This window comes from Coniophora puteana (assembly GCF_000271625.1).
Source record: "Coniophora puteana RWD-64-598 SS2 unplaced genomic scaffold CONPUscaffold_10, whole genome shotgun sequence".
NCBI classification, from domain to species: Eukaryota; Fungi; Basidiomycota; class Agaricomycetes; order Boletales; family Coniophoraceae; genus Coniophora; species Coniophora puteana.
In genome coordinates this window covers 84,015-106,405 of record NW_006913062.1, presented here as the reverse complement: position 1 = coordinate 106,405, position 22,391 = coordinate 84,015, and the positions used below count along the sequence as shown (strand labels likewise).

At 50.3% G+C, this 22,391-nt stretch overlaps 7 protein-coding genes across 7 annotated transcripts; 3 read left to right on the top strand and 4 right to left on the bottom strand.

The window, feature by feature from the left end:
• Positions 1-149: 149 nt before the first annotated feature.
• CONPUDRAFT_107865 (uncharacterized protein) lies at positions 150-2,796 on the bottom strand. Its single transcript, XM_007773030.1, has 4 exons — positions 2,541-2,796; positions 2,343-2,415; positions 1,372-2,270; positions 150-1,319 (listed from the first exon to the last, which is right to left on the bottom strand). The coding sequence occupies exons 2-4, from the start codon at positions 2,386-2,388 to the stop codon at positions 795-797; spliced, it is 1,470 nt and encodes a 489-aa protein (XP_007771220.1). The 5' UTR covers positions 2,389-2,415; positions 2,541-2,796; the 3' UTR covers positions 150-794.
• A 434-nt stretch (positions 2,797-3,230) lies between these two features.
• Positions 3,231-3,429, top strand: CONPUDRAFT_156144 (uncharacterized protein; the record flags this gene model as incomplete). Its single annotated transcript, XM_007773029.1, has 2 exons — positions 3,231-3,255; positions 3,302-3,429. 2 exons carry the CDS (start codon positions 3,231-3,233, stop codon positions 3,427-3,429), a joined length of 153 nt encoding a protein of 50 aa, XP_007771219.1.
• A 4,124-nt stretch (positions 3,430-7,553) lies between these two features.
• On the bottom strand, positions 7,554-9,324 carry CONPUDRAFT_145480 (uncharacterized protein; the record flags this gene model as incomplete). Its single annotated transcript, XM_007773028.1, has 16 exons — positions 9,256-9,324; positions 9,125-9,203; positions 9,055-9,068; positions 8,909-9,007; positions 8,851-8,860; positions 8,787-8,804; positions 8,703-8,728; positions 8,622-8,647; positions 8,516-8,575; positions 8,455-8,466; positions 8,380-8,395; positions 8,282-8,327; positions 8,127-8,227; positions 8,008-8,067; positions 7,817-7,840; positions 7,554-7,686 (listed from the first exon to the last, which is right to left on the bottom strand). Exons 1-16 carry the CDS (start codon positions 9,318-9,320, stop codon positions 7,554-7,556), a joined length of 789 nt encoding a protein of 262 aa, XP_007771218.1. The 5' UTR covers positions 9,321-9,324.
• A 2,181-nt stretch (positions 9,325-11,505) lies between these two features.
• CONPUDRAFT_107862 (8-amino-7-oxononanoate synthase) lies at positions 11,506-15,137 on the bottom strand. The gene is made up of 4 exons (XM_007773027.1): positions 14,586-15,137; positions 13,537-14,533; positions 13,339-13,481; positions 11,506-13,285 (listed from the first exon to the last, which is right to left on the bottom strand). The coding sequence occupies exons 2-4, from the start codon at positions 14,303-14,305 to the stop codon at positions 12,920-12,922; spliced, it is 1,278 nt and encodes a 425-aa protein (XP_007771217.1). The 5' UTR covers positions 14,306-14,533; positions 14,586-15,137; the 3' UTR covers positions 11,506-12,919.
• Positions 15,138-15,954: 817 nt separating this feature from the next.
• CONPUDRAFT_145477 (uncharacterized protein) lies at positions 15,955-16,580 on the bottom strand (the record flags this gene model as incomplete). The annotated part of the gene is made up of 2 exons (XM_007773026.1): positions 16,382-16,580; positions 15,955-16,327 (listed from the first exon to the last, which is right to left on the bottom strand). A coding segment is annotated over exon 2 (366 nt), but the record flags the coding sequence as incomplete, so codon positions are not given.
• A 430-nt stretch (positions 16,581-17,010) lies between these two features.
• On the top strand, positions 17,011-19,456 carry CONPUDRAFT_145476 (uncharacterized protein; the record flags this gene model as incomplete). Its single annotated transcript, XM_007773025.1, has 15 exons — positions 17,011-17,388; positions 17,437-17,546; positions 17,622-17,781; positions 17,845-17,854; positions 17,910-17,929; positions 17,981-18,013; positions 18,076-18,172; positions 18,437-18,469; positions 18,522-18,598; positions 18,690-18,702; positions 18,771-18,851; positions 18,903-19,016; positions 19,081-19,121; positions 19,146-19,200; positions 19,227-19,456. Exons 3-15 carry the CDS (start codon positions 17,743-17,745, stop codon positions 19,454-19,456), a joined length of 843 nt encoding a protein of 280 aa, XP_007771215.1. The 5' UTR covers positions 17,011-17,388; positions 17,437-17,546; positions 17,622-17,742.
• Positions 19,457-21,330: 1,874 nt separating this feature from the next.
• Positions 21,331-22,358, top strand: CONPUDRAFT_156140 (uncharacterized protein; the record flags this gene model as incomplete). The annotated part of the gene is made up of 8 exons (XM_007773024.1): positions 21,331-21,376; positions 21,437-21,513; positions 21,569-21,626; positions 21,689-21,769; positions 21,832-21,945; positions 22,015-22,055; positions 22,109-22,134; positions 22,190-22,358. The coding sequence occupies 8 exons, from the start codon at positions 21,331-21,333 to the stop codon at positions 22,356-22,358; spliced, it is 612 nt and encodes a 203-aa protein (XP_007771214.1).
• Positions 22,359-22,391: the final 33 nt, after the last annotated feature.

The following is a 22,391-nucleotide window of genomic DNA, read 5'->3' as shown; positions in this document are numbered from 1 at the left end:
CCGTTTCGCAGAAACGGTATGTACATCAACGAGATAGAGCACGTACGAGTACCTGATCATGAGTTTGTATGTATGTATGAAAGTGTAACCTAAAAAATGCAAGAAATATAACCTCCCCATTACGAATCGGGGAGGGAAAAGCATATAATGGGGGTTATGTACAGCTATAAAAACCGAATAAAAAGTGGGGTATTGATTCGATGGAAGCAAGAGAAAAGACAGGAAAGGATACTATTAATCCATTTGGTCGATGAAGGTGTCGCGAACCACTGATAATGAAGTAAACTGTCACCACACGTGAGTAAACAAGATGAAAAAAGGAAAACGGGAAGGAGGCGCGGAGCGCGCGCGAAGATAGTGGTGGGATATATGGTACAACAGAATGGAGACGCATGCGTGGAGATGATGAGATAGAGTGATTTGCTGGGCTTAGGGTTGGGCTGGGGCTTCCGTTGGAATGACAGAGATAGAAATACATCGCGGGGGCTTGATTGAGATCTTGAATAGGTCGTTTTAAATAAAACGCGTAGGCAGTAAGATGTTGTTTCGTTTCAGGAAAAGACCGAGCGGAAATTGAGGGCCGGTAGGGCGGAGAGACGGGTCGAGAACAGATAACGCTGAGAATGAAGGCCTAAAGCGGACAAATTCGACGGCGGAATCGACGGCGGAATAAGAAACGCGAAACGCAGCAACAGCAAACAAAAGAGACCGTGGGTGTGAATGGGGCGCGTGACGCAGGGAGGAACTGGATGGAGGGGAGAGCGGAGATTTTGGGTAGAACAAGGAGACCGGGATCAGAAAGACCGCCCCAACGACACCATGAACGCGGAGAGGTCCTCGTCCGTGGGCGCCAGTCCCGCTCTCGCCGGATCGAAGTCAAATTCTTGCTGTCCTTGGTTGCCCTGGGCGAAAAGTGAGGGATCCAAGGGGCCGACGCTGCTGTCAGCGTATCCGTGCATCGAGGCAGCGTAGGCGCCGCCGCAATGAGAGCCGTACGTTGTCTGAGATTCTTGAGCCTGGTGGGAGTAGGCGTCGAGCGAGAAGGAGTTGAACCCGAAGGGGTCCTCGTGATGCCCGTGAGCGAAGTTGGCCGGGGCCGAGTAGGCCTGTGGCGTCGCGGGAAGGCTCGAGTAAGGAGAGGACGAGCGTGTCCAGTCGCCAGCGCCAGCGCTGCAGAAGGAGGTGTCGACAGAAAGACTGGGTGTGCAGACGCGAGCGTCGTTCTGCTGGTGCTGAGGGTAGTGGATGTTCTGGTAATCCGACGGTGCCGGAGAGACGGCGTGCTCGAAGGGCATGCTGAACATGTAGGGATCGAGATCCTGCAGCGGGCGAATGAGAACGATGAAGGGACGAAGAAGAGGTTGAACGTACATGTTGGTGTGAATGCATGGACATCGAATACTCCGAATGTGACGAAGCCGAGGGAGAAGGCGATTCGCCGTAGAAATCCAACGAAGCCGGGCTGGGAACCGGGACGGGGTGCTCTGGCAACGACGACGGAACCGGAGAAAGCTGCTGCAGAAGCTGAGGCTGCGTACTCGATGATCGTTTCCGATGGTGCGACGGTGCCGAGGAGAGGAACGGCAACTTCGACTGGGCGTCGTCAACGGGCGCGGACGACGACCGGCGGTACGCGCGTGCGGTGATGGGTGCCTCGAAGCGGGTGACTACCTCGCGAATATGGTGCTTGTCGAACTCCAAGATCGCCTCGTCGAGTTCTTTCCCTTTCTTCCCCTCGACAAGAAGCTCTGCTATCTTCGCGCACCGCTTGAGGTCTTTGGGCTCGACCTCGCGCACCTTGCGCTTCTCGGCAGTGCCGCCCTTGTTCTTGGCGTGCGTTGGGCGGAAGGCGTACTGCGGGAACTTGCGTCGGTGGTCCTCCTGGGCCTTCTTCGCCTTTGCGTGCCACACCTGTCGCTCGTCGTGCGGCATGTTTTGCCAGGTGAGACCGATGATCTTGGAGAGCGTGCTGTGGTTCGTCTCGACCTCGGTGGAGACGTGCTGGCTCTTTATGAAAGAGGATCGGAAGAGGATGAAGGCATTGGGAGGGCGGGGAATGTGGTCTTCGGGTTTCTTCTTGCCGTGGCCAGGTCGGCGGCCGGTCGACGACTCGGTTGAGGACTGGGTAGGGAAAAGACTGGGTTCACCAGAGGCGTCGACGGTCGGAGGAGGGTCGTTGAAGGTGACGGGAGTGAGATTGGGAGCGAATGCGATGCTCTGAGCAGCCTTGGTCGCCTCGACTGGCGTTGCCCAAGTGAGGGGTTGAGCGCCTAAAAATGCGATGCAGATGAGTTCATACCGCCGCTGGGAGGCTCGAGATGGAACGGAGACAAATTACGCACCCTCTGAGACTGTGCGTTTTATCCCTCGCGTTCTGTCTGCTGGCATGGTTGGCGAGAACGAGATGGGGTTTCGCTGAAGGGGAGCGGAAGGAGGCGGGCGATGAGCGCAGAGGGAGGACCCAGAAAGGATAGGGAGGGGACACGAGGCGATGGGATAAGTCGGGGACTTTATATTTTATAAGAGGGAATAATACGCACCGAATGACCAAACTGCAGGGACGGGGGGCACTAACAGAAGAAAGTTCAATCAAAGTTGAGCTGGGCGGCAAGGGATGTATTTATTATTTAGACAAGGCCCTCCCTCCCGCACGGTGATCATGACAACTGGGTGAACCCGGGTGGGCCGGTGCCAGATTGGCTCGTCCTAAATCCATGTCAGCCATCATGTCAGCATGCGAGGGAGAGAAAAACATGGCGGAGTGTTGTTTTCACACAAGAACATATGTCGAATAGGAAGTTGGGATCCAAGGAACAGCGAATGCTCCCATGGGCTGCCGTCGGACATCAGAAATTGTGTGCGTCCGCGTCACGTGCCTCTCGTTATCGCCCAATCTGAATCTCCAGAAAAGGAAATGCATCCGCTCCGGAGATTGGCTAGTCTCTCGGCTAGACTCTCAGATCTCGTCCGTGCCTCTCTTTCCCTCTGTCAAAAGCTCATCTCATCTCCAGTAATGGAGCCCTGTCCGTCCACTGACAGCGACACCGAGACACCACCGTCGCCTACCCTCTCTTCGTTCATCGTCGTCTCGTTCACATTCTCTGGAAAGATCTCTCAGCAGGTCCCATTGGCTACCAGACACATGCTCTTTCAGCCTTCCACGTTTCAGCTTTCCACAGCCACGTTTGGTGCGTGTTGTTCGAGGTCCACGTCGCGTCGTCAGACTCGTCATGGCCACCCTCGGCGCTCAACGCCGTAAGAGTCTATCATATGAACTGTCGTGACAGTTGACCGTCTCCAGAGTTCCTAATCAGTCCACCGGACCACGGCCTCGCTCAGATTAGCACAGATCCTATTGCTCCCCATATCCGTCTCGCTTCTTCGAAGTACCTCAGCCCCTCGGCTCGTCCCACCGTCACTCCCTTGTAACGTACGCCTCCTTCAGATCCCGTTCATTCGTCCATTAAACCTTCGTCCCTCCGTCGTCGTCCTAGAGAGAGGCCCATTCGTACGAAGGCACCTGGTGAGTAGGATGAAAAGCCACCGATGGGTGTAAGCACCGAATCACTGTATCTGTCACGCCGGTCCCTTCATCGCACCGACCTAAAAATCATAACGCCATATGGTCCTGAATAATACCTCCCCCGCGACCGAAGAATGTTGTGATTTTGCGCTCCTGGACTTCGCCTCAGTTGATGCCCTTAATGTGCTCGGACTGCTCGTCGACTGTTTACGACAGATGAATGACAGTCACTAGCTTCCATTGCCAACCCTTGACTCGGGGCCGTACATCAAGCTCTGTCTTCTTTTTCTCCCTGTTTTTCTCGCTAGAAACGGGGTAAAGCTGACGTGTTATAAAATCGAACAGATTACCTCCCTCTTTTCTGTGCTCGGTATGGAGCCGAAGTGGAACGGCTTGGTGCTGATGGTCCACCTGATTTTTTTCGACGGTAGATTTACCGTTCACGATGGCTCGAGCTGGAAATAAGCAACAGGCACCGCCTGCGCAAACCTGTACCCTCATGGTCCTGCTCACAGTAATCTTTGTCTTCACCCCGATTTATCGCTCTCCGATTCGAGTCTTGTTCTCGGGTTACATCTCATGGCTCTGACTACGTTGGTCCGATTAAATCGATCTTGATCGCCGAGCTTAGCTGACATTCCAGGGACCGCAAACAGTTGCGGACGCCACTACATGTGAAGGGTGTGTGGCATGTCTCCAAGGACTACTGTCTCTTGTTCTACTGCAAGGTCTGGTCTCCTTAGTATCCACGGTCTTTTTTTCGTCTCTTTCTTTTGGATGACGAAAGCCTAATCACCCTTCCTTCCTTCATTTGTCACATTTTCTTTGTTCACCGATACCCCAGGTTGCGAGGCTAACTTCGGTGGATCTCTGAGTCGATAAGATCCTGGTGACTTTTTTGAATCGTCCCACCAATTCGGCATCGCTCCTTGACTGATATCCTCTGATATCTCCTGGTCACCCTCAATACTATCGTAACGATACACAGGGTTTCTCCTAGGGCCACTTCTCCGCGTGCTGACTTGGCTGCTTATGGGATGGCGCGTATCAATAGACGCTGAGCTATGTCTAACGTGATAGAAGCGACATTCTTGTTCTTCCTCGGCGACCACCAAGCGTGGTAGTGATTCGCGCGCTCACTCGCTCGCGCTTCTCTCTCTCGTGGTATATGTAACGAATCTTCTCAGAAACAGTACGTTGTTCTTTACAGGTCTACAGACCAGGCGGAAGTCTTTGGAATCTAATTCCGACGGTGGTCTATCTCTCGACAGGAAGCGATGCAGTTGAAGTGTATTTCCATCATGTGGCGCGTACCCGTCGCTGTCGCCGTATCATTCTTAACGATCGACTAATTCTCCCTCTCGACTTTTTCACATTGGCACCTTTGTATGTAACGTCCACCCTTGTCTACTCTGCTCGTGCGATTTTGAATGTGGCTCGTTGCCGTTACTGTCTAATTTTGCTTAGCACAAGAATCTATGCGACGACATATATCCTTGTTCGTAACTAATTAGAAGCGCAATATAGTTTTTGCCTGTACGATGGCATACGATTCAAATCGTCGGTGGCTGACACTTGCAATGACTCCGAGCCTTGTCCCGGTGCTGTCGCGCTTGCCCCGCCGAGCGACTCTTAGTGTCTTCCGTGAATCGGAAGTTCATTCAGTAGCTGAGTTCGAGTCTTAGTCAGCGAGCTTAGATTCTCGGTTGGCCACTGAGTACGAGTACTGACATGTTATGCTTCTCCATCTTTCGTATTCAGGGATTCAGGGATGTCAAAGGCATCAAAAGCAGGGTCGAGTCAAACATCCATCCCATTCAAAATCCTAGCTCGTTGACCAATATGTCTAATACGCCTCCGACGTTCTACGTCACCGACGTTGGGTCCATAGTTCATCAATCTCGGAGCGCACCGATCGCCGCGCCGCCCTAGGTCCGCGAGCCCTCTGCCCAGCTCTCCTCCCAAGTGCCAGAGACTCCGGGCTCAGTCGCTTACCTCGAGGAGCCGAAACCAACGACTGACTGATGGCGGTGGATGCGTTGACAAGCTGCTTCGATGCGCCCAGTTTTCGACGGCCGTGTGTCATTCATCCCGCGTAAGCTGCTGCACCTGTTCATCTCGCGTTCATACGGAAGAACAACGTTTCGAGGGTTCCGGGATCCATATTTCTCATGTGGGCGCTGCAGTTCATCTCCGAGGGGCGGAATGAGCGCCATGAGGTGTTGTGAGCGCATTCCGGGCCGCAGACAGGGTCTAGGATCGACTATGCGGTACGGTGCACACTGGTGGCTGTATCAGACACATGGTTGGTTCTACAGGACAATCACATCTATATGGTGATTTGGGAGAGAGGGAAAAACATATTGAAGCAGCTGCCTTTGAAAACCAGTTTTTCATAAAACACTTGAGCTGCGAGGCGTCTCGGCGCTGCCGGAAAATGGGGCAGAAGGATTCATATGGAAGGATACGGCGAGTCTTGTCACTTAGCTTGAACGGGGTCTATCACTATAACCCTGCATCTGAAACATAGTGCCGTGCGTCGTGTATGGTGTCTCTGCGACTGCACAATGCGTCTAATACATGGCCAAATTCCAACCAGGATTAAGTGAGCATTTCTTCCAACGTAAACTACTGCAACGCTTTCTCCTGCCTTTCTCTCCTCTCCGCTGATACACTGCTGGCACATGTGGTGAAGGTGGGTTGCGTTTACCCCCTCGATGCCGGCTTTTAAAATGCTTCTATTAGTGTCAGGAAAATGGACTTCCTGGTAGTACTTTTAGAAGTCCTTCGTGGAGGGGGTCGTATGCCGGAAAATCCTCGCCGAAACCCAAGCGACCGGTCGTACATGAGAGAAACGTTTCCATAGGATGAATGTCACGGCGGCGACTGATATCATCTTATCTAAAGAAAAGCGCTAGTAAATCAGTCAGTAAAGCAACTTTATGCACGTGCAATACTCACAACTAGTGAAAGATCAAACTATAACATTTTGTACGATTTCAATGAACAATTATGCGAAAAATGAGAGAAATAACAAGTAATGGCATCTACGGCTAGCATGACTTTCAACTTACTGGCTACGTACACTTTGATACTAGTCTAATGAACAAGTTTGTATACATGACCACATTTTAACGACGTTGACTAAACCCTCAATTGCCGGTACAATAAACATGTAAATGCTGGGCGAAATGTAAAGCACTTCGCATGAGTCTACGAAGCCGTACATCGACAGCGCAAGGGCGTAAATAGTAACATATTTAGGTTGTTGAATGATGACTACGCCATCACCCACGCTCCCTCTGAAGGTGAGCTGTCGTGCGGCTCAATGTGGGCGAAGAGATGGACGAATAGATATGCAATAAAGAGATCCAGAGTCAATGCACCAGATAATCAAAAGGAATCTAACTTGTAGTCTCGGTTTTACCGGGCACTTTCTGCTCCACCTACCTTCAGAAAGTAGCCGATTTAGAGTGGAGATCTTTACGCTGGTTCACCCCTGGTCAAGCGAAGGCAATGAACTGCCCTATGTTCTCCGCCTCTATTACTCGGAGAAACCGCTGGGATCGGCATTCCGGAGGTGACTGTGACGAACAGCCTCGGCAAAGTTTATCGTTAGCTGACACCATAAAATGAAGATATCACAATATTGTGGTTATATCACTGGCAGTCTATCATGGACACGTAAGTTAAAGGATGGCATCCTATATAACATGTAAGTAGCTTAAGCTAGCGTCATTATACAATAGTTATACTACGTGTATCCCTATGTGGGGTATAAGCCTAATCTTTAGCCATTCATGGCCCTCATAGTGCCTGCCCTGGAACTGCGAAGTCTAGCTTCGACTCCACAGTCCTCTCGACATTGACGGTAAGATTAATCTGTGCCAGCTAAATCACCTGCTGCTCATACACATCATATCCAAGCCTTACTGTTTTACTGTCCGATCCCGGAGACCTGAGGCCAGGGCTAAGTGGGCTCAGTGGGATCTACGACTAGTCAATAGACGTACAACAACAAGAAGTTGGTTCATCTCACGGGGTTATTTACTCCGGGTGACCGTGCGTCAGCGTCATACTCTGTTGGGAATATCACAGGGAGCCGGTTCCCACTGTTTGAGGTGGAACCACGGAACTTTCTGAGCTCGTGTCGCGTGTTCAGCCTGTTACATGCATTAGGTTCCAAGGCACGAGTTATGATCAACAGCTGTCTCACGTGGCAAGAAGCGAATTAGCATAGACTATGTTTAGTGCGTCAGTGGCAGAATGGGGGGTGAAAGTACTGTTACTGACGTTTTCCAATTATAAAGTGAAGGCCTAAAAAGATGCGATTCTCAGGTACAGCGACCCACTGTTTAGCATTTATGAGTGAAAGTTTCGAAGATGCCTGCATAAAACCATACCACTATAAGTGTTACAAATGCGATAGCGCTACCGCTCGTGGTCAGGTCCCCTGAAACCGTTGTTATGAAATGGGACCTCACCAGGTAGCTGTGCCAGTTTCCAGCGCGTATCGGGTGAGAGTATCAATGACGTGGTTTGTGCTGTATGATAGCAACGTAGTCAGCGCAACTGAAAATACAATTGTACCGGCCATGCTTACTCCGAAATTTGACTTCGACTTCGCCGGAGGAAATAATATAAGGAAGAGGTAATGATCACGTCTACCCCCGCGGAAAGCGATAGCCCCAGAGTGAACATCCACTACGCAATGCGAGATGAGTCAAACCCACACCAACAGAGTAGCTTGATACTAACCGACGGCCACGGACGTCGAAACTTCTCGTATGATCTCAGATGCGCCCTAAGCACAACTAGTTGGATATATAGTACGGCCTAAACGTTTCAGCACTCACATCTCCGCGGTCGATACTATCAGTTTCAATCGTATGATTAGTACAAAGTCGCGTATGCCATGCTTTTCGACGTACTGCTCGCAGCAACTACGAAGGCGTTTAATAGATGCACAGAAGAGGTCTTGGCTACGCTTACCTAACCGAAACAGTGCGAGTACAGCGACGGGTGCTCCTAGCCAAAGCTTCCTCCGGCTCACTAAAATCTGTTAGAAAAGGTAACAGTGATGGGAGGAATATCGCACATTTATACATGCGGAAAGCATAGAAACTAGCATGCATTTGTCAGGCAACGACGTATAAGCAGGATAAAGGAGTGACCGAACCTTTGAACAAGAAACGTTACGACGGCCTTTAGTTTGCAAATCGCAGTAAGCAACAACTCTAAGCGGATGGCATTGGTAACATACCGTAAGTTCGACTGTTGGCTGAAAGAATGTCAGAAAGCCTACTTCCTCTGAGCAGACTACTCACACTAATACTCCTGGGAAACAGTTAAATTGCGTGTCATAGAAACAATTGATATACGTACCAGGGTATGATATCAATCATGGATGGATCGCCGTAGTTGGTGATTAAGGAATCCCAAACTGCAATACAGATGAACACTGAGTGGACGATATCCAGGATCCTTTCAATAAATGAGATGCGAATGAAACAGTGATCCGATTCACGGACCATATCAAAGCCACCTTCAATGAGATCAGCACTTTTCAAGTGAAATGAAGCGAAGTTCTTTGACGCATACTAGAGATTTCGTGAACCTTTCCTCCTCTGGGTATAGCCTCAAGTATACTGCGTATTGCATGCTCACGCACCCCGAGAGGCTATTTCGCATTGGTGTTATCTGGTTAAGCTGACAGCAGATACTAAACTCACGCGAATGCTACGAAACCGCCCACTAAAAGAGATCCGTAGTCACCATTGACATTCTCGAAGGACATTTTCACTCAGGTTGCAGAGGAAAGGGGGAGCGTCGGTATGAGAGGCAGGGCTAAAGCCCAAGGTGTGATGAATGTGAGCAGATAGAGCGAGGTAACCGAACCTTTCCTCATCCTCCGATGAGGCGGCTTAAGTACATATCCAAGAGCAACAAGCGCTACGGGGTGAGAACGCACCGATGGTCACGATAGATGGTCGGGAACCTTATCACCACTTTGGCCACCACTAGAAACAGTCCGACGGGCTCGCCATGGGAAATTAGCGCAATGGGCACCGGCCGTGTGCACGGGACGACGCGCCTTCGCTGGAACTAGCAGGTGAATGTATTCAAAAGATTTCGTCGCGGGCTAAACGATCAGATCGCATTATTGAATGATGCGCTTTCGGAAACTACCAGCTGTGAAAATAGAGAATGGAAGATTCAAAGAGGAATAGACGTTGATGTAGATCAGCCTACAGGGGACTACCAAGTGACTATCCAGACCACTCGGACCCTCTAGCGCAGGGAAGCAAGCAAGTGGCTGATTCTCAGGATACCGAGTGCTAAGACATTTAGTCTATTTCGCGTGTGGACGTACATCGGTTGCGTGGGCAAGGCATTGAGAAACAAGCTCTGCGAGAAGCAGAGGTGGGTGAAGACGTGGGGGCAGCGGCCACTGTGATAGAGCCATGTGGGGTGAGAATGGAAAAGCTAGAAACTTTGAGTTTATTGATAGAGCTAACAATAGATTCTATGCCGACACGCGTGCTGTCCTTTTAGGGAGAGGTGCAACTCCGAGTGTGAGCGGTCGCGCCTTCCGTTGACAATAAAAAACATATCAGCATACGTATACCATCATGAGCCGGTAGACTGGATAGATGCCTTCGAGGCGTAGCTGCTTACTTCAGTGGCTCGTTCGGGGCCACGCACAATATCATTTGCCTTAACAAACGTGGGCGTAATCTTGTGAATCCGTGATGTGTTGATTGTCACCACATATTAGATATTGAGGTTCAGGGCCCTAGACCTGATGATGAGGTCAGAGCTCAACAGTGCACTTTTAGGGTTCCTCCAAAGTGGTAGAAGGAGAGTTCCTCACACGGGACTGTGTATCTTCGACGCTTTGAGACAGGGAACTGTTCCCCGCAGGTACATCTAGGTACACTGAAGAGAATGCAAGGTAGCTTCGTTCCGTCTAAGGCTAAGAAACCTGATCAGTATCAAGAGCTACTGTCACAAAAAAACTTGCCTCCCACCAGAAGCCAGCATTGTCCGTCCCATCGTGTCTTTACAATGGGTAGATTTGGCTATCCGCAAGCCACCTTGTCGCCGCTTGGGTCGCCGCTTGGGTCCCCGCCTGAGCAACATTACAACATATTATGAGGTCTCATCGCTACTCACATTTGAGATTGCTCCGGCATTCAGCAGCAGCGGTAATGCTCTGCTGTGTTGTCCAAATCTGACTACACTGTCAGTCCTCCTATTGCACCTTTGGAGCGACTCTTTAGCTGCAAACGGGTAGGAACAGGAAGCTGGAGGGAGCAAGCACCATACCTGAATTTACACATATAAAAATACGTGAGCCACTTGAATGAGTCAAAGGACGCATGATTCTAGTCAGGGAGGTGCCGATACGAGAGCGTCAAAGAGCGTCACGAAGAGTTTTGGCTTGCTTCCGTGGCGACATAGCGTGAGACTTGCTGATTAAGCACATGAAACCCCTATTACGGATAATCGTCAAAGGTCGTCGACAGTTTTTGCCGTTTCCCTTCGAGCTAATCGGTCAACAGCCAGATCATGCACAAGTGTCTAGCACTCAACGAAATCTTCAGCGTAATCTGCGAATCTCTACTATCTACCCCCTCAGCTTCAAATTCTGAGGAGCGACGCGCACTAGCCGCACTCGCCAGAACATGCCATGTCTTCAAAGAACCGGCGCTCGACGTGTTATGGGCGGAACTTGACCAGTTTGGACCTCTGATTAGATGTCTACCCGGGGATGCATGGTATATAGAGCCCTCATCCCACAGAACTCTAGTGCGTGTTTCATCTGATTGGCCAAGTACTTATAACTCATTGAAGACCTGTACACGCTGTTTCGCGCTCGCAGGGGATCTTCCCGTTGCAGCGCATACACTGGGACCGCCTCCGATACTACTCCCACCGCGTTCGAAGCCTGAAACACGATAACTCCTCTAACCCTATCCGCAATTTGGCCTTCACGTTACTCAGCTTTCCGAGTGGCTCCTCGCCTCTCTTCCCTAACTTGCAGTGCCTTGACTGGGCGGACGATCGATGCGAGGGGTACACTTTCTTGAGTGCCATATGTGGGCCTCAACTCACGAGCCTGTCCATGCACCTTCCCGATACCGATGATGACGACGAACAATTTGTCGCCAAGTCATTCTTGTATGGCATCACGAACCGCTGCACGGGCATAACTCATCTCCGAGTCCGAGGTGACGACCTGGACGATTTGTACGAACACGCAGTCTCCGAGATGGTCCTGGGTCTGCCTAAGCTACTAGAGCTCAACTGCGGATTCATCAACATCAACGCTCTGAATTACCTCAACAAATTGGAGAGCCTCGAAGATCTAGCGTTCGTCGTGCACAGTGACCAACGGTACGAGCAGCTACAAAGCCATTCCTTGTTCCAGAACCTCAAGTGCCTCGCCGTCACTTCTAACGATTGGTTAGGGGACGTATCGCACTTACTCCCATACATCCCACGTTTTCCACCTATCTGCATAATCTCAGCGACCCGTTCGACTGTCGACGATGTCCGCGACGTTCTTTCCCATATACTTCGCGCTGGCGATGATAGCGCGCTTGAGATCTGTGTCGACGTCCAAGGAAGCGATCCCGAATGGGATGACCCACCTCAGACCCTCACATTCGCCGACATCCAACCGCTGTCGAAGTTCAAGGACCTCCAGAGGCTGATCCTCGCTGTCGGCGTCCCGTTCTCGCTCGATGACAACGACGTTAAGATGCTCTCGGAATACTGGCCCGCAATGACTAATCTCAACTTGTGCGGCATGACTGGCTGGGGGGGTTTATCACGGGTGACCTTCAAGGGGTTCCTGTCAATCCTGCAGAACTGTCGCTTTTTGACAGATCTGGGCATCGTATTCGATGCACGCGCCCGTGGGGGCTTGTCGCCAAAACGGCCGGGCCGAGGCGTATACAGCAAGCTCACATTCTTGCTGGTGGGGGATTCGCCGATTGACGACCCTACGGAGGTGGCTCTAGTCTTGTCAGACGTATGTCCTACCGTGAAGACGATAATGGCCTGCGACCTAGCACCGTGGGGGCACGGTGATGAACACTTCGAGGAACGACGAGAGAGATGGCAGGAGGTTGCAAAGTTGAGTACCGCCTTCACAAGGGTCAGGCTGCAGGAGCGAGAATATATGAACGCGGTGTTGCGGAAGAGAGCGAGAGACGCAAAGAAGTGAGGTCCAAGCTCAAATGGCGAATATAGCAAAGTAACAGAGAACGCAATCTAGTGCACAATAATTGTATAATAAACGAGAAACCAATCGATCAGCCATGGCTTTACCAAGATAAAAAGTCCAGACCAGGCATGTCGAGCCCTCTCAAAGGATCGCACACAACCTCACAGTCTCGCCCGCGGTGTAAGCATATCCGTCGTCGTCGCAAGCTGCGCGAGTGCCCACTCCCTTAGACACGCAATGAACCCGTCAATCTCGTCCTTAGTGTTCCCTCCATGCATAAGCGTGCGAATGCGCGGTCGACGTACGACAGGGAAGGTGAGCGGCGTGGGTGCGTACCCGCGCTCGATCAGGAACGCGGCGAGCTCCTGAGCTTTGGTTACGAAGACGGGGATGATGGGTGAGTAAAGCTCGCCGACATGCGCATTGGGGCTGTCGTCGACGGCGAGGATGTCATCTGGGATGTCCTTGAGCGCTGCGCTCAGCGCTGCGTGGCCATATTTGCAGTTCTCGACGAGGTTTCGTCGTGCCTATAAGTAGATAGGGGTTAATTGGTGAATACGAGAAGTCATGAGTAGCTGACCTCGTCTCCGCGTGGACTGGCAATAACGTCGAAGATGGCATTAATGGCGTGGATGAGGGCGTGAGGGAGGGCAGTAGAAAAGATGATGTTGTTCGCGAAGTTGGTGAGATGGAGCCGAACGGCAGGCGTGGTGATGATAACACCTAGAAGCCGAATAGATCAGACAGACCCAATTTACGAACAAAATGGCAGACGTACCGCCCATCATGTTCACCGCCTTGCCAAAGGTGTGCAGGGTAGTGTGAACACGGTTGTTGAGACCAAGGAGCGAGACGTAACCCTCTCCGTGTGGGCCGCAAATACCGGTGGTATGCGCCTCATCGACAATGATGTGCGCACTATCAGCCGGCACAAGCTCTTCGACGATCTCGACGATCTCCTTCAGTGGCGCGAAGTCCCCATCGACACTGTAGAGGCTCTCTACTGCGACGAACACGGTTGCCTCGCCTGCGCCGATCTTCGAATGGTTCTTCAGGACCTTGTTGAGCGTCTCGCGGAAGCCGTCGATTGAGTTATGGGGGAAGCGGTACATATTGTCCCGTGCGGCAGAGAGGCGGATACCCTCCCTCGTCGAGGCATGGATAAGCTCGTCAATGAGGAGCACATCCTCCGGTTGCGGGACAGATCCGAAGAAACCGAGGTTCGCGTTGAACCCCGAGTTGAAGAGGAGCGTACAGCCGGCACGGTAGTGGTCCTCCAGACGCCGCTCGAGCGCCTGATGGCCCGCCGAGTCACCGTTGGCGTACCGTGAGCCAGTCGAACCGAAGAGGTTGGGACTGGTCTCGAGCCTATTGAGGAAGTTTTTGCGCAGGATGGGGTCTTTGCCCAGGGAGAGGTAGTCGTTGGAGAAGAGGTCGGGGGCAAAGGGGAACGGACGCTTGTACAGGTCGATGATGGTCATGCCAGATTCGGCGCGGTCTTCAAGGGCTTGACGAAGAGACCGATCAAGTGCGCTTTCCCGTGCCATGGTTATTGGAAGAGCAAGACGGAGATCTGAGAGTAAAGGGGATGACAGAGGAGGCTCTAGAGAGAGTAAGACGGTGGAGCATTGATGTTGTTGCCGCACGTCTATTTGAGGACCACGACTCACTACGGAGCGACGATGTTCCCAGCGGCCGGGATTCAAGCATCGTTCATTATCGACGTCCCTTCGCTACGCACAGAGCATACTCGGTCCTCGACGTATGCAACATACCTAAATCGGACGGTTGTCAGGAATGGGGACGTCTTGCACGCTACGAACCCACCAGTTGCTCGATGAAAGGAATGAAAGCGTCCGGTTTTGTCCATTCATCATCTCGCATCCGATTTTCGTAGATTGCTTCTGTACGCATGGCTCAACAGGATGAATGCTCGAATAGACGCCGGAAGGACTTTTCGGCTATAATCGGCATTTGGCGAGTCGCAATTTGGTGACGTCTACACGCTGCTTTGCGTGAGCGGAGGGCGATGCAGTCGACACAAGGCGAAATCTGGAATGCCAGGTCAAAGTGCGAGTGAAGCTGTCTTTCTTGGCGGTATCCTGGTTTCGGCTCTCGAGCGACGGCGGGAGATTTCGGAGATACGGCTGGCGGGAAGAATGTTGGCCTTGACAGCTAAGTCCATACTTAGGTATAGACGCCCAGAAAGCCATGAAGTTCGATGTACTAAGTGATCCAGGGACTGATCCAAAGCAGTGAATAATACGCACCTGCATGGTACCTATACTTGCTGGAGATCGCACGCTCGCAGCATCGCATTCTACCATCAGACCCAAGCTCGGTATTGGACACTTAACGCGTGAAGAGGGGACCTCCAGGTACTCAGAAAGTGCTGGCATAGGGCAAAGAAGCGAGGCTGGCGATGGGTGTATTGCCTGCAACCACCAGCGTAGCATGGTGGACGTCGAGGACGACAGAAAACCCGGGAATTGGGAAAGGCGGCGCGGTGTGGCGGCGAGGCTGGTGGCTGTGGCAGTATTTGCCTAAATAGCCAGAGCCCCTATCTGGATCACCTTTCTTGTTTTTAAGTACGTTTTTTCTTCGGGTTGTGTTGTCACACTATCGCTGATTCATTAACTTGTAAAGATCACTAAAAACAACGATTCTCGGCCGCTCGGGAAGCAGCTCGGATGTCGAGTCAGACAACGATGTAGGCTTCTCCAAAGGTCTCTGGTTCACGCGCACTCCGTTGCGCAAAACATGCGAGTTCCACCAAAGTTCCACACTCACGCGCATGTGGACCAAGTGTCGTAAGTACTATCTCGGGTGAATACTTTCGTTCAAATCACTGATACAGGCTTTCACAATAACGTCAGTCACGGGGCTATGGCAGTTATGGAGTTACTACCCTAACTTTGTATTTCTGGTATGCATGGTCAAGTGCATGGTAGTATTGTACCGCAACGCTAAATAACTGCTGCTGTATCTGCATTATCCCGTTGTATCATGTCGGCCGCTCATTTGGCCCTTCTTAAACAAGTCTAGGATCTCGCCAATGTAGAGCCTTAACTGAGTCTGTATGATTAGGAAGCCTCCTCGCTCCAGCGTGAATAAACTGTTTAAATCGCGGATAGCGAGTTGAGGTAGCTCTAAGTTCAATCAGCTAAGTCAGCATCGAGTGGACAATGCAACACACGATCAAAATGCCCCTTTTCTAACAGAATCTTGCGAGTGTCATTGACTGCTCCTCTCCAGCGAATCTGGCAACCCTTTTTGGGCACTTTGAATGTGGCAGAATCTGCTTCCCGAAAATGCAGCAGTTGAGAAGCATGCTGAGGTGCCACCTTGCGCATTCTACCGACGAATAGTGTACCGTTTTCGTCAAAAATGAAGCTCTCGAGCGCGTCAGGAGCAACAAACATGGGCTGCGAGAACGTAGATGTCATTGGAGGAGTTAGGGCTGACCGGTAGACGTCGAAGCCATCAAGCCGAAGAGAATTGAGCTCTTCTTCTGTGCTGTCAGCGTCCGCCGTCCTGAGGGCAGGGTACTGGGCTATCTCCATAACTGCCTGCATGGTAGATAACTCGTGAGCACAAACACCAGCTTAGGGTATGCCGTTTACCTCGTCCTTGGGGTCCTCTCTATCGCTACTGACCTTGTCCGCAAGATAGTCGTCGGAATCACTGTCGAGCACGTTGGGTAGCTCGTCGGAAACAGTCCCCGGATGCACTTAGCTGAAACAAAGGAAAGGGTATGGCGTCCTCGATCGGCTGAACCGGAATGTGTATGATCTTCTTTGCAGATATGCGCAGCCTCATGATAGGCTTGCAAGCGCGTCTACGTGTTGAACGTTGAGGAACTGTTGAGCATATGGCGTTGAGTTGCTCCGCTGTGAGGGGCCGAGAATCAAAGTCGAGTGAGTACCCACTTTCTTTTTCGCCCTTTTTGCGGTGGCGCCTACTGCTGGGGGTTTTTGGATGCAGCGATACATTTCTTACGATCTTGAGGAGCTCGTTGCATAGAAGAAGTCGGGAAGGAGAGTGTGTGTGCGAGTCCAAAGAAATGTGGCACGTGTGCACACCGCCACTGCCGCCGCGCCGCCGCGCCGCCACGGCGGCATGTGCCGCCTTTCCCATTTCCCGGGTGTTCTCGAGGACGAGGGGGGTGTCCAAGCGGGAGTTGCCGAAAACCTCTGCGTTCCGAATGACGCACGCCATTTTGATGTTGCCCCAATGTTGCCCCGCTCACCATCGCAAACCACAAGTAAACCGAGCACTCGACCGGATGTGTATGGTGGCTTGGACTTACACCTCGATCACCTCTTCCATGCAGTTTACATCACGGAGCTATAATCCGGTGTGCTGGCGGCATATCGCACAAGGGACCTCGAGGGACTCGACGCACCTAAGCGCACCCACTGGCAGGTACAAGAACTCCGTCTTCAGAACTCGTACATATCGAAAGTACTTGTGCAAGTTTTAGAAGTCAATCTCATCGCAAAGTCAACATTTTTCATCCTTCCACTGCTTCAAATTATTATGATCTTCATCGAGCGCCTACTATGTGTGGGAGCAATCAAACAATCGGCTGTTCCAAAAGCCACAGCCAATGCGCAGAAACTCATACTCGGTATCTTGTTTATCCTAGCACATGCATATTTATCTCAAAGATACCGAGCTCTCTTCAGTTTGGTGTACATTTTAGTTGACGGGATCAAACGAATATAGCCGAAGGCGGCGCCCACAGCTCTCATAGGCTCTTGCATCAACATCGAGTGTCCAGATACAGTTAGTTGGAGTCGGATACCCTCTCAATGACAGATAGTTGGCTTTATCCCTAACCCGAAGACATTGCTATTCCAGCCACTGATCGCAGCTTTTACCGGACGTCCGTACAGTTTATAAACTGATACACCGAGGACAAGTATTCGGTAACGCAGGTCGTTTCTTTCTCTCCTTGTACCCTAGTTTCCCTTCCTTGATCATGTCGGCTGGTCCGGCTGAAGGTCTTCAGCTCGTTCGTGTGAGTTCCTCTTGACCCCGAGGTCCCTTTGAAGCCTCCTCTCTGACGTTGCCCCACTGGCAGTACTTCAATCGTGAGGATCTCTCAGTTCATGCTGAACAAGCAGTTGACTGATACACTTCTCGAAGTCGCAGGCGCCATCATACTGGTGAGACCAGTCTCATAGAAGCATTGCGTAGCTAATAGTAGTCCCCGACAGCTTTACGACCATCTCCTTACATCCAAATGGGAGGTAATGACATGATCTTCGGATGCTAGCCGCCCTTCCCGCCCGACTCACGCAACTTTACATAGGCTCAGTATTACCTGCAAGGCCGGCTGGGTTTTGCGAAGATTATCTTCATTGTTTGCAGATACTTGGCTTACCCTGGAGTGGCCATGGCAGTGCAACGTGAGCTTTCCTCGTTACGGAGTACACTTTCAGGTCATGTACTCATTGGGTTGCAAGAGGCAATTTTGTCCTCTCCTCATGACGATCCGACACCCCTAGTAAATGTGAGGAAATACGTACATTCGTTAATCTACCCACCCTGATCGCGATTTTTCAAGTGCGCAGCCGTATTGGATGGTATCTCTGCCCGAGGAAATGGTTGAGTTAAAATAATCAAAAAACCTCTGCTGAAATGAATAGTCTGACGCGTCTGTATTTAACTAGTCTTGCGTGTAGTCAGCATCCTTCTCGCAGAATGTAAGCCTATCTAGGCTAGCTTCACCCCTCTCTGACTCTTTATTCGCCTCAGTCCTCTTATGCATACGAATATGGATCCTGTGGGAGAGGAGCAAACGCATGCTATATACGCTCGTGGGTGTTGCAACGGTATGCGTGTCCTTAAAAATCAAACGGCTGTATGCTAACGGTTGGAGATTTAAAGACTGCTCTAATTGTTGCCTTAATTCTAAATATCAAGCCTCTATCTTTCGGTACGTTTAATATGGACACACTTTGAATGTGATACATCTCTCTTTATCAACGACACGACAATCTTCAGGACCGGCATATCATTTCTGCGCCGACCAGGTGTCTCTTAACGCCTCCATAGTTGCTGCCATCGTTGCCTCTTATGAGATAGGTAAGGATCCCCAGTCACTTTATATCAGAGCCTTACGCCTATTTGCCCTAGTATTATTATTGCTGGTCCTTTTGAGATGGAGATATCTGCGGAAGTGTAACAGTGTGGGTACCCTCACTAGCCTCCTTGTGAAGGACGGGGTCCTTTATATTGTTGGCGTCATTGGTACGTTAAAGATCTTATCTGCAAGGAACACCGAGATAGTTAACACAATGTATATAATGCTTAGCCATATCCCTGACGATCGTGATAATTGGATTTACATTTTCGGTACGTCATTAAATCATTTTCAAGACACCCGAAGCTTACTTCCGAGACTGTAGCCAGAATACAGCACCATGTTTGAAAGGTATGCGTGCTCTCTTAAATTCTCAGGTTTCGCAATAGGGGATCCAGTGGGTAAAGATACTGATACCTATAACAGCATTCAAGTATCCATACACAGTGCCATGGCATGTCGCATCATGCTTAACTTGGTGAAGAATGATAGAGAGACTCATAGCACGACGGCCAAGGGAGATGATTTCAATAGCGTAGTATTCGCAGGACCTCAAGCTACGAGCCGGCACTCGAGCTCGAGTGACTTGTCCGCATGCGCTGTTTGATGTTGATGAGTCGGCATTTCGCACCCGCTTGTTGAGCCACATACCCGCTTGATGAGGGGGTGGGGCCCGATTCAAATATTCATCAGTGTTGTATGTCACGAAACGAAATTACCTTGACAGCCATGATGAACATCAATGGCCATTTTAATACAATTATACAAACGAACAGAAAACAAAATTCGATCCCTGAAAGTACCGAATACAATAACTTGGATTTGCTTATCTGTTTCTTCTTTGCTTCATCATTCTATCATCTTCTGAAACTGACAGTAGAGATTGGTATTACTTTCATCCTGGCTGACGTCGCATGCGAAGGACGCTTTCGGGCTGTTAGCTGCAACATCTGACTCAGCTGATGCATTGCCCATTCCAGATATAGGACGGGAGACCATGACTACCCATGATGAAAACACAGGATCATCCGATGCTCCGTACAGAGGCACAACAAGGCGATTCAGCCATCTCTACAAGCCACTGATGTAAATGATCAGACCGTTGCCATACTTTTCAATCAGTGGAGATTTAACATACCCCTCCAACATACTTGTGCAGTCCAGTCTGTTCATTGACATTAGCAACAGGCTATTCTACTTCATCCAAGCTTGTTGATATCTTGTTGTTCTTGTCATGTAAGTCAGCCCTGCGGGTTGATCTATCAAAGACGAGTCGTAAAAGATAATCGCACGACGTCCAATGTGCTATGCGTCTAAACAGTGTGGCAAATATTCAGTTCTTGGCGTTCGTAGTTGGCGATATGGATAACGCTCGCAGCATCCATAGTGTCAATCACAGCGATTAACACACTTCAACTTGGAAACCGCATTTCAAGTCAGTTATACGTCCTCTTCAGGGATTTGGATCAGCACCCGGATTATGCGTGGATGGATCTTGATATGTGTATCTTCGTCCAGCTCCAAATTTCCAAAATGCTCGGCTCCCTCAGTTCCCTCATCATTCACGTGTAGCTCGCATGTGGAGGAATCTCTGATGTGTACCCTTGGGGCTCGCAAACTTGGAGACAAACGCTCGTGTTTGATGATCATTTTTCATCATTCATAGCTCTTTCATGATGTGACCATTTTTGTCAACTGGAATAACATATGGGCTGTGCCAGAGTTATCCATACTTAAATGCCGCTTAGTGAATGATGGATGGTAACGCAGGCGTTTACTCCCTCCCCTACCACCAATAGATATGACGGCCGGCCCGTACGAGGCACTTCAGCTCGAAAGAGTAGGTTTCATTTTGCAGTTGGGGTGCTATACTTTGCAATTGTTAACCAGCAGTTTCGTCTGTAGTATTTCAATGGTAAAAGCAAATCGTGTACTTGGGTCTCGCGTTAAAGCTGACAGCAATTCATTCGAAGTCGCTGGCGCCATACTGCTGGTACAATATTTCAATACTCATTAGCGATTGTCAATGCGAAGCTAACGGGATACGGACCAGTTTTATGACCACCTTCTTACGTCAAAATACGAGGTACTGTGATAGCTAGAGTGTGTGTCCTTTGTGGTTGAACGTATATCCATTCAGGTTTACTACTATTCCCAACGTCGTTGGGGTGTTGCAAAAGTAGTCTTCATCTTTTGTAGATACCTCCCTTATGCTGGTGTTGCATTGGCAGCCCAAGGTAATTTCCACTACACTAACCATCCTCAGCCGTTTTGACGAGTATCACAGAGGCCATTCTGTCGTCTCCATTCGTTGATCCAACTCCGCGCGTCAGCGTAAGTTGCTTACTACTTTCATCGGCAGAGTGGCTAGGGCTCATGCCAATGATTACCACGCTAGAACGACGTATTGGTGTCTATTAGCAGCAAAGGAAACAGTTGAGTACACCGCAGAGCTCGTAGTAACACGAGATGCTTAGTAGCATGGCTGTGGCAGTAATTCGCATATCCAGTGTTTTGGCTGCAGAAAGTGAGTTATTTGACGATAGGTTCTTCCCCATCTTTTTTGTTAACTTGATCTATCCTCCAGTCCTTCTATGCATACGTATCTGGATCCTATGGGAGAAGAGCAGGCGAATTCTTTTTACCCTACTTGCCGCTGCAACAGTAGGCGTTTACATGGAAGTAGAGGCCTGATAATACTAATTGATCTGTATCAAAGGCCGCCCTAACAGCAACTCTACTTTTTAATCTCCAACCTACAGCATTTGGGCTCAGCGGTATGCTGCCATATTATGAGCCAACCTGGGTCTCCTGACCGGTGCCTTTGTGTTTTTACCAGGGTCTGAGTGGCACTTCTTTGCAGACCAAGCCTCCCTCGGAGCTGCCGCCGTTGCCGCAGTCATCTTGGCTTACGAGCTAGGTGAGTAGATACGACCTTCAGCTATGTCACGGTTAATAATCACTCGCATTCGACACCCCCAGCATTGCTTTTCATAGTTTTATTCAGATGGCGACAGCTAAGGGGCAATATCGGTGTAGAAACCATTGTAAGCGTACTTGTAAGGGACGGCGTGCTGTACATCTTGGGAATCGTCGGTAAGTGGTTGTCGGGTGTGATGATGGAACGAGTTGAGATTCTTATGTTTATTGTTATTTTGTGGTCAGCAATCTCAGCAACCATTCTCATCGTTGGCTTTGGTTTCTCTGTATGCCAAAATTGTGCATCACAAAATCGCAATGCTGATCACTATAATCGCAGCCAGAGTACAGCGCCATGTTTGAAACGTCTGTGCCCTTACCCGTTTATTGGACCATGACACACCTCTAACACATGAAGCAGCTTTCAGGTTGCAATGCACAGTAACATGGCCTGTCGAATCATGCTGAACCTTGTGAAGAACGAAAAAGGTATCCAAGACCCGACAGTAAAAGAGGAAGAGGAGGAAGATCTTGGGGACATGGCTTTCGCCGCCCCTCAGCCTTCAGGCTTACCCGAGTCTACTGCATGATGCGAGGATGTGCAATGGTCGCCGGCCGACATG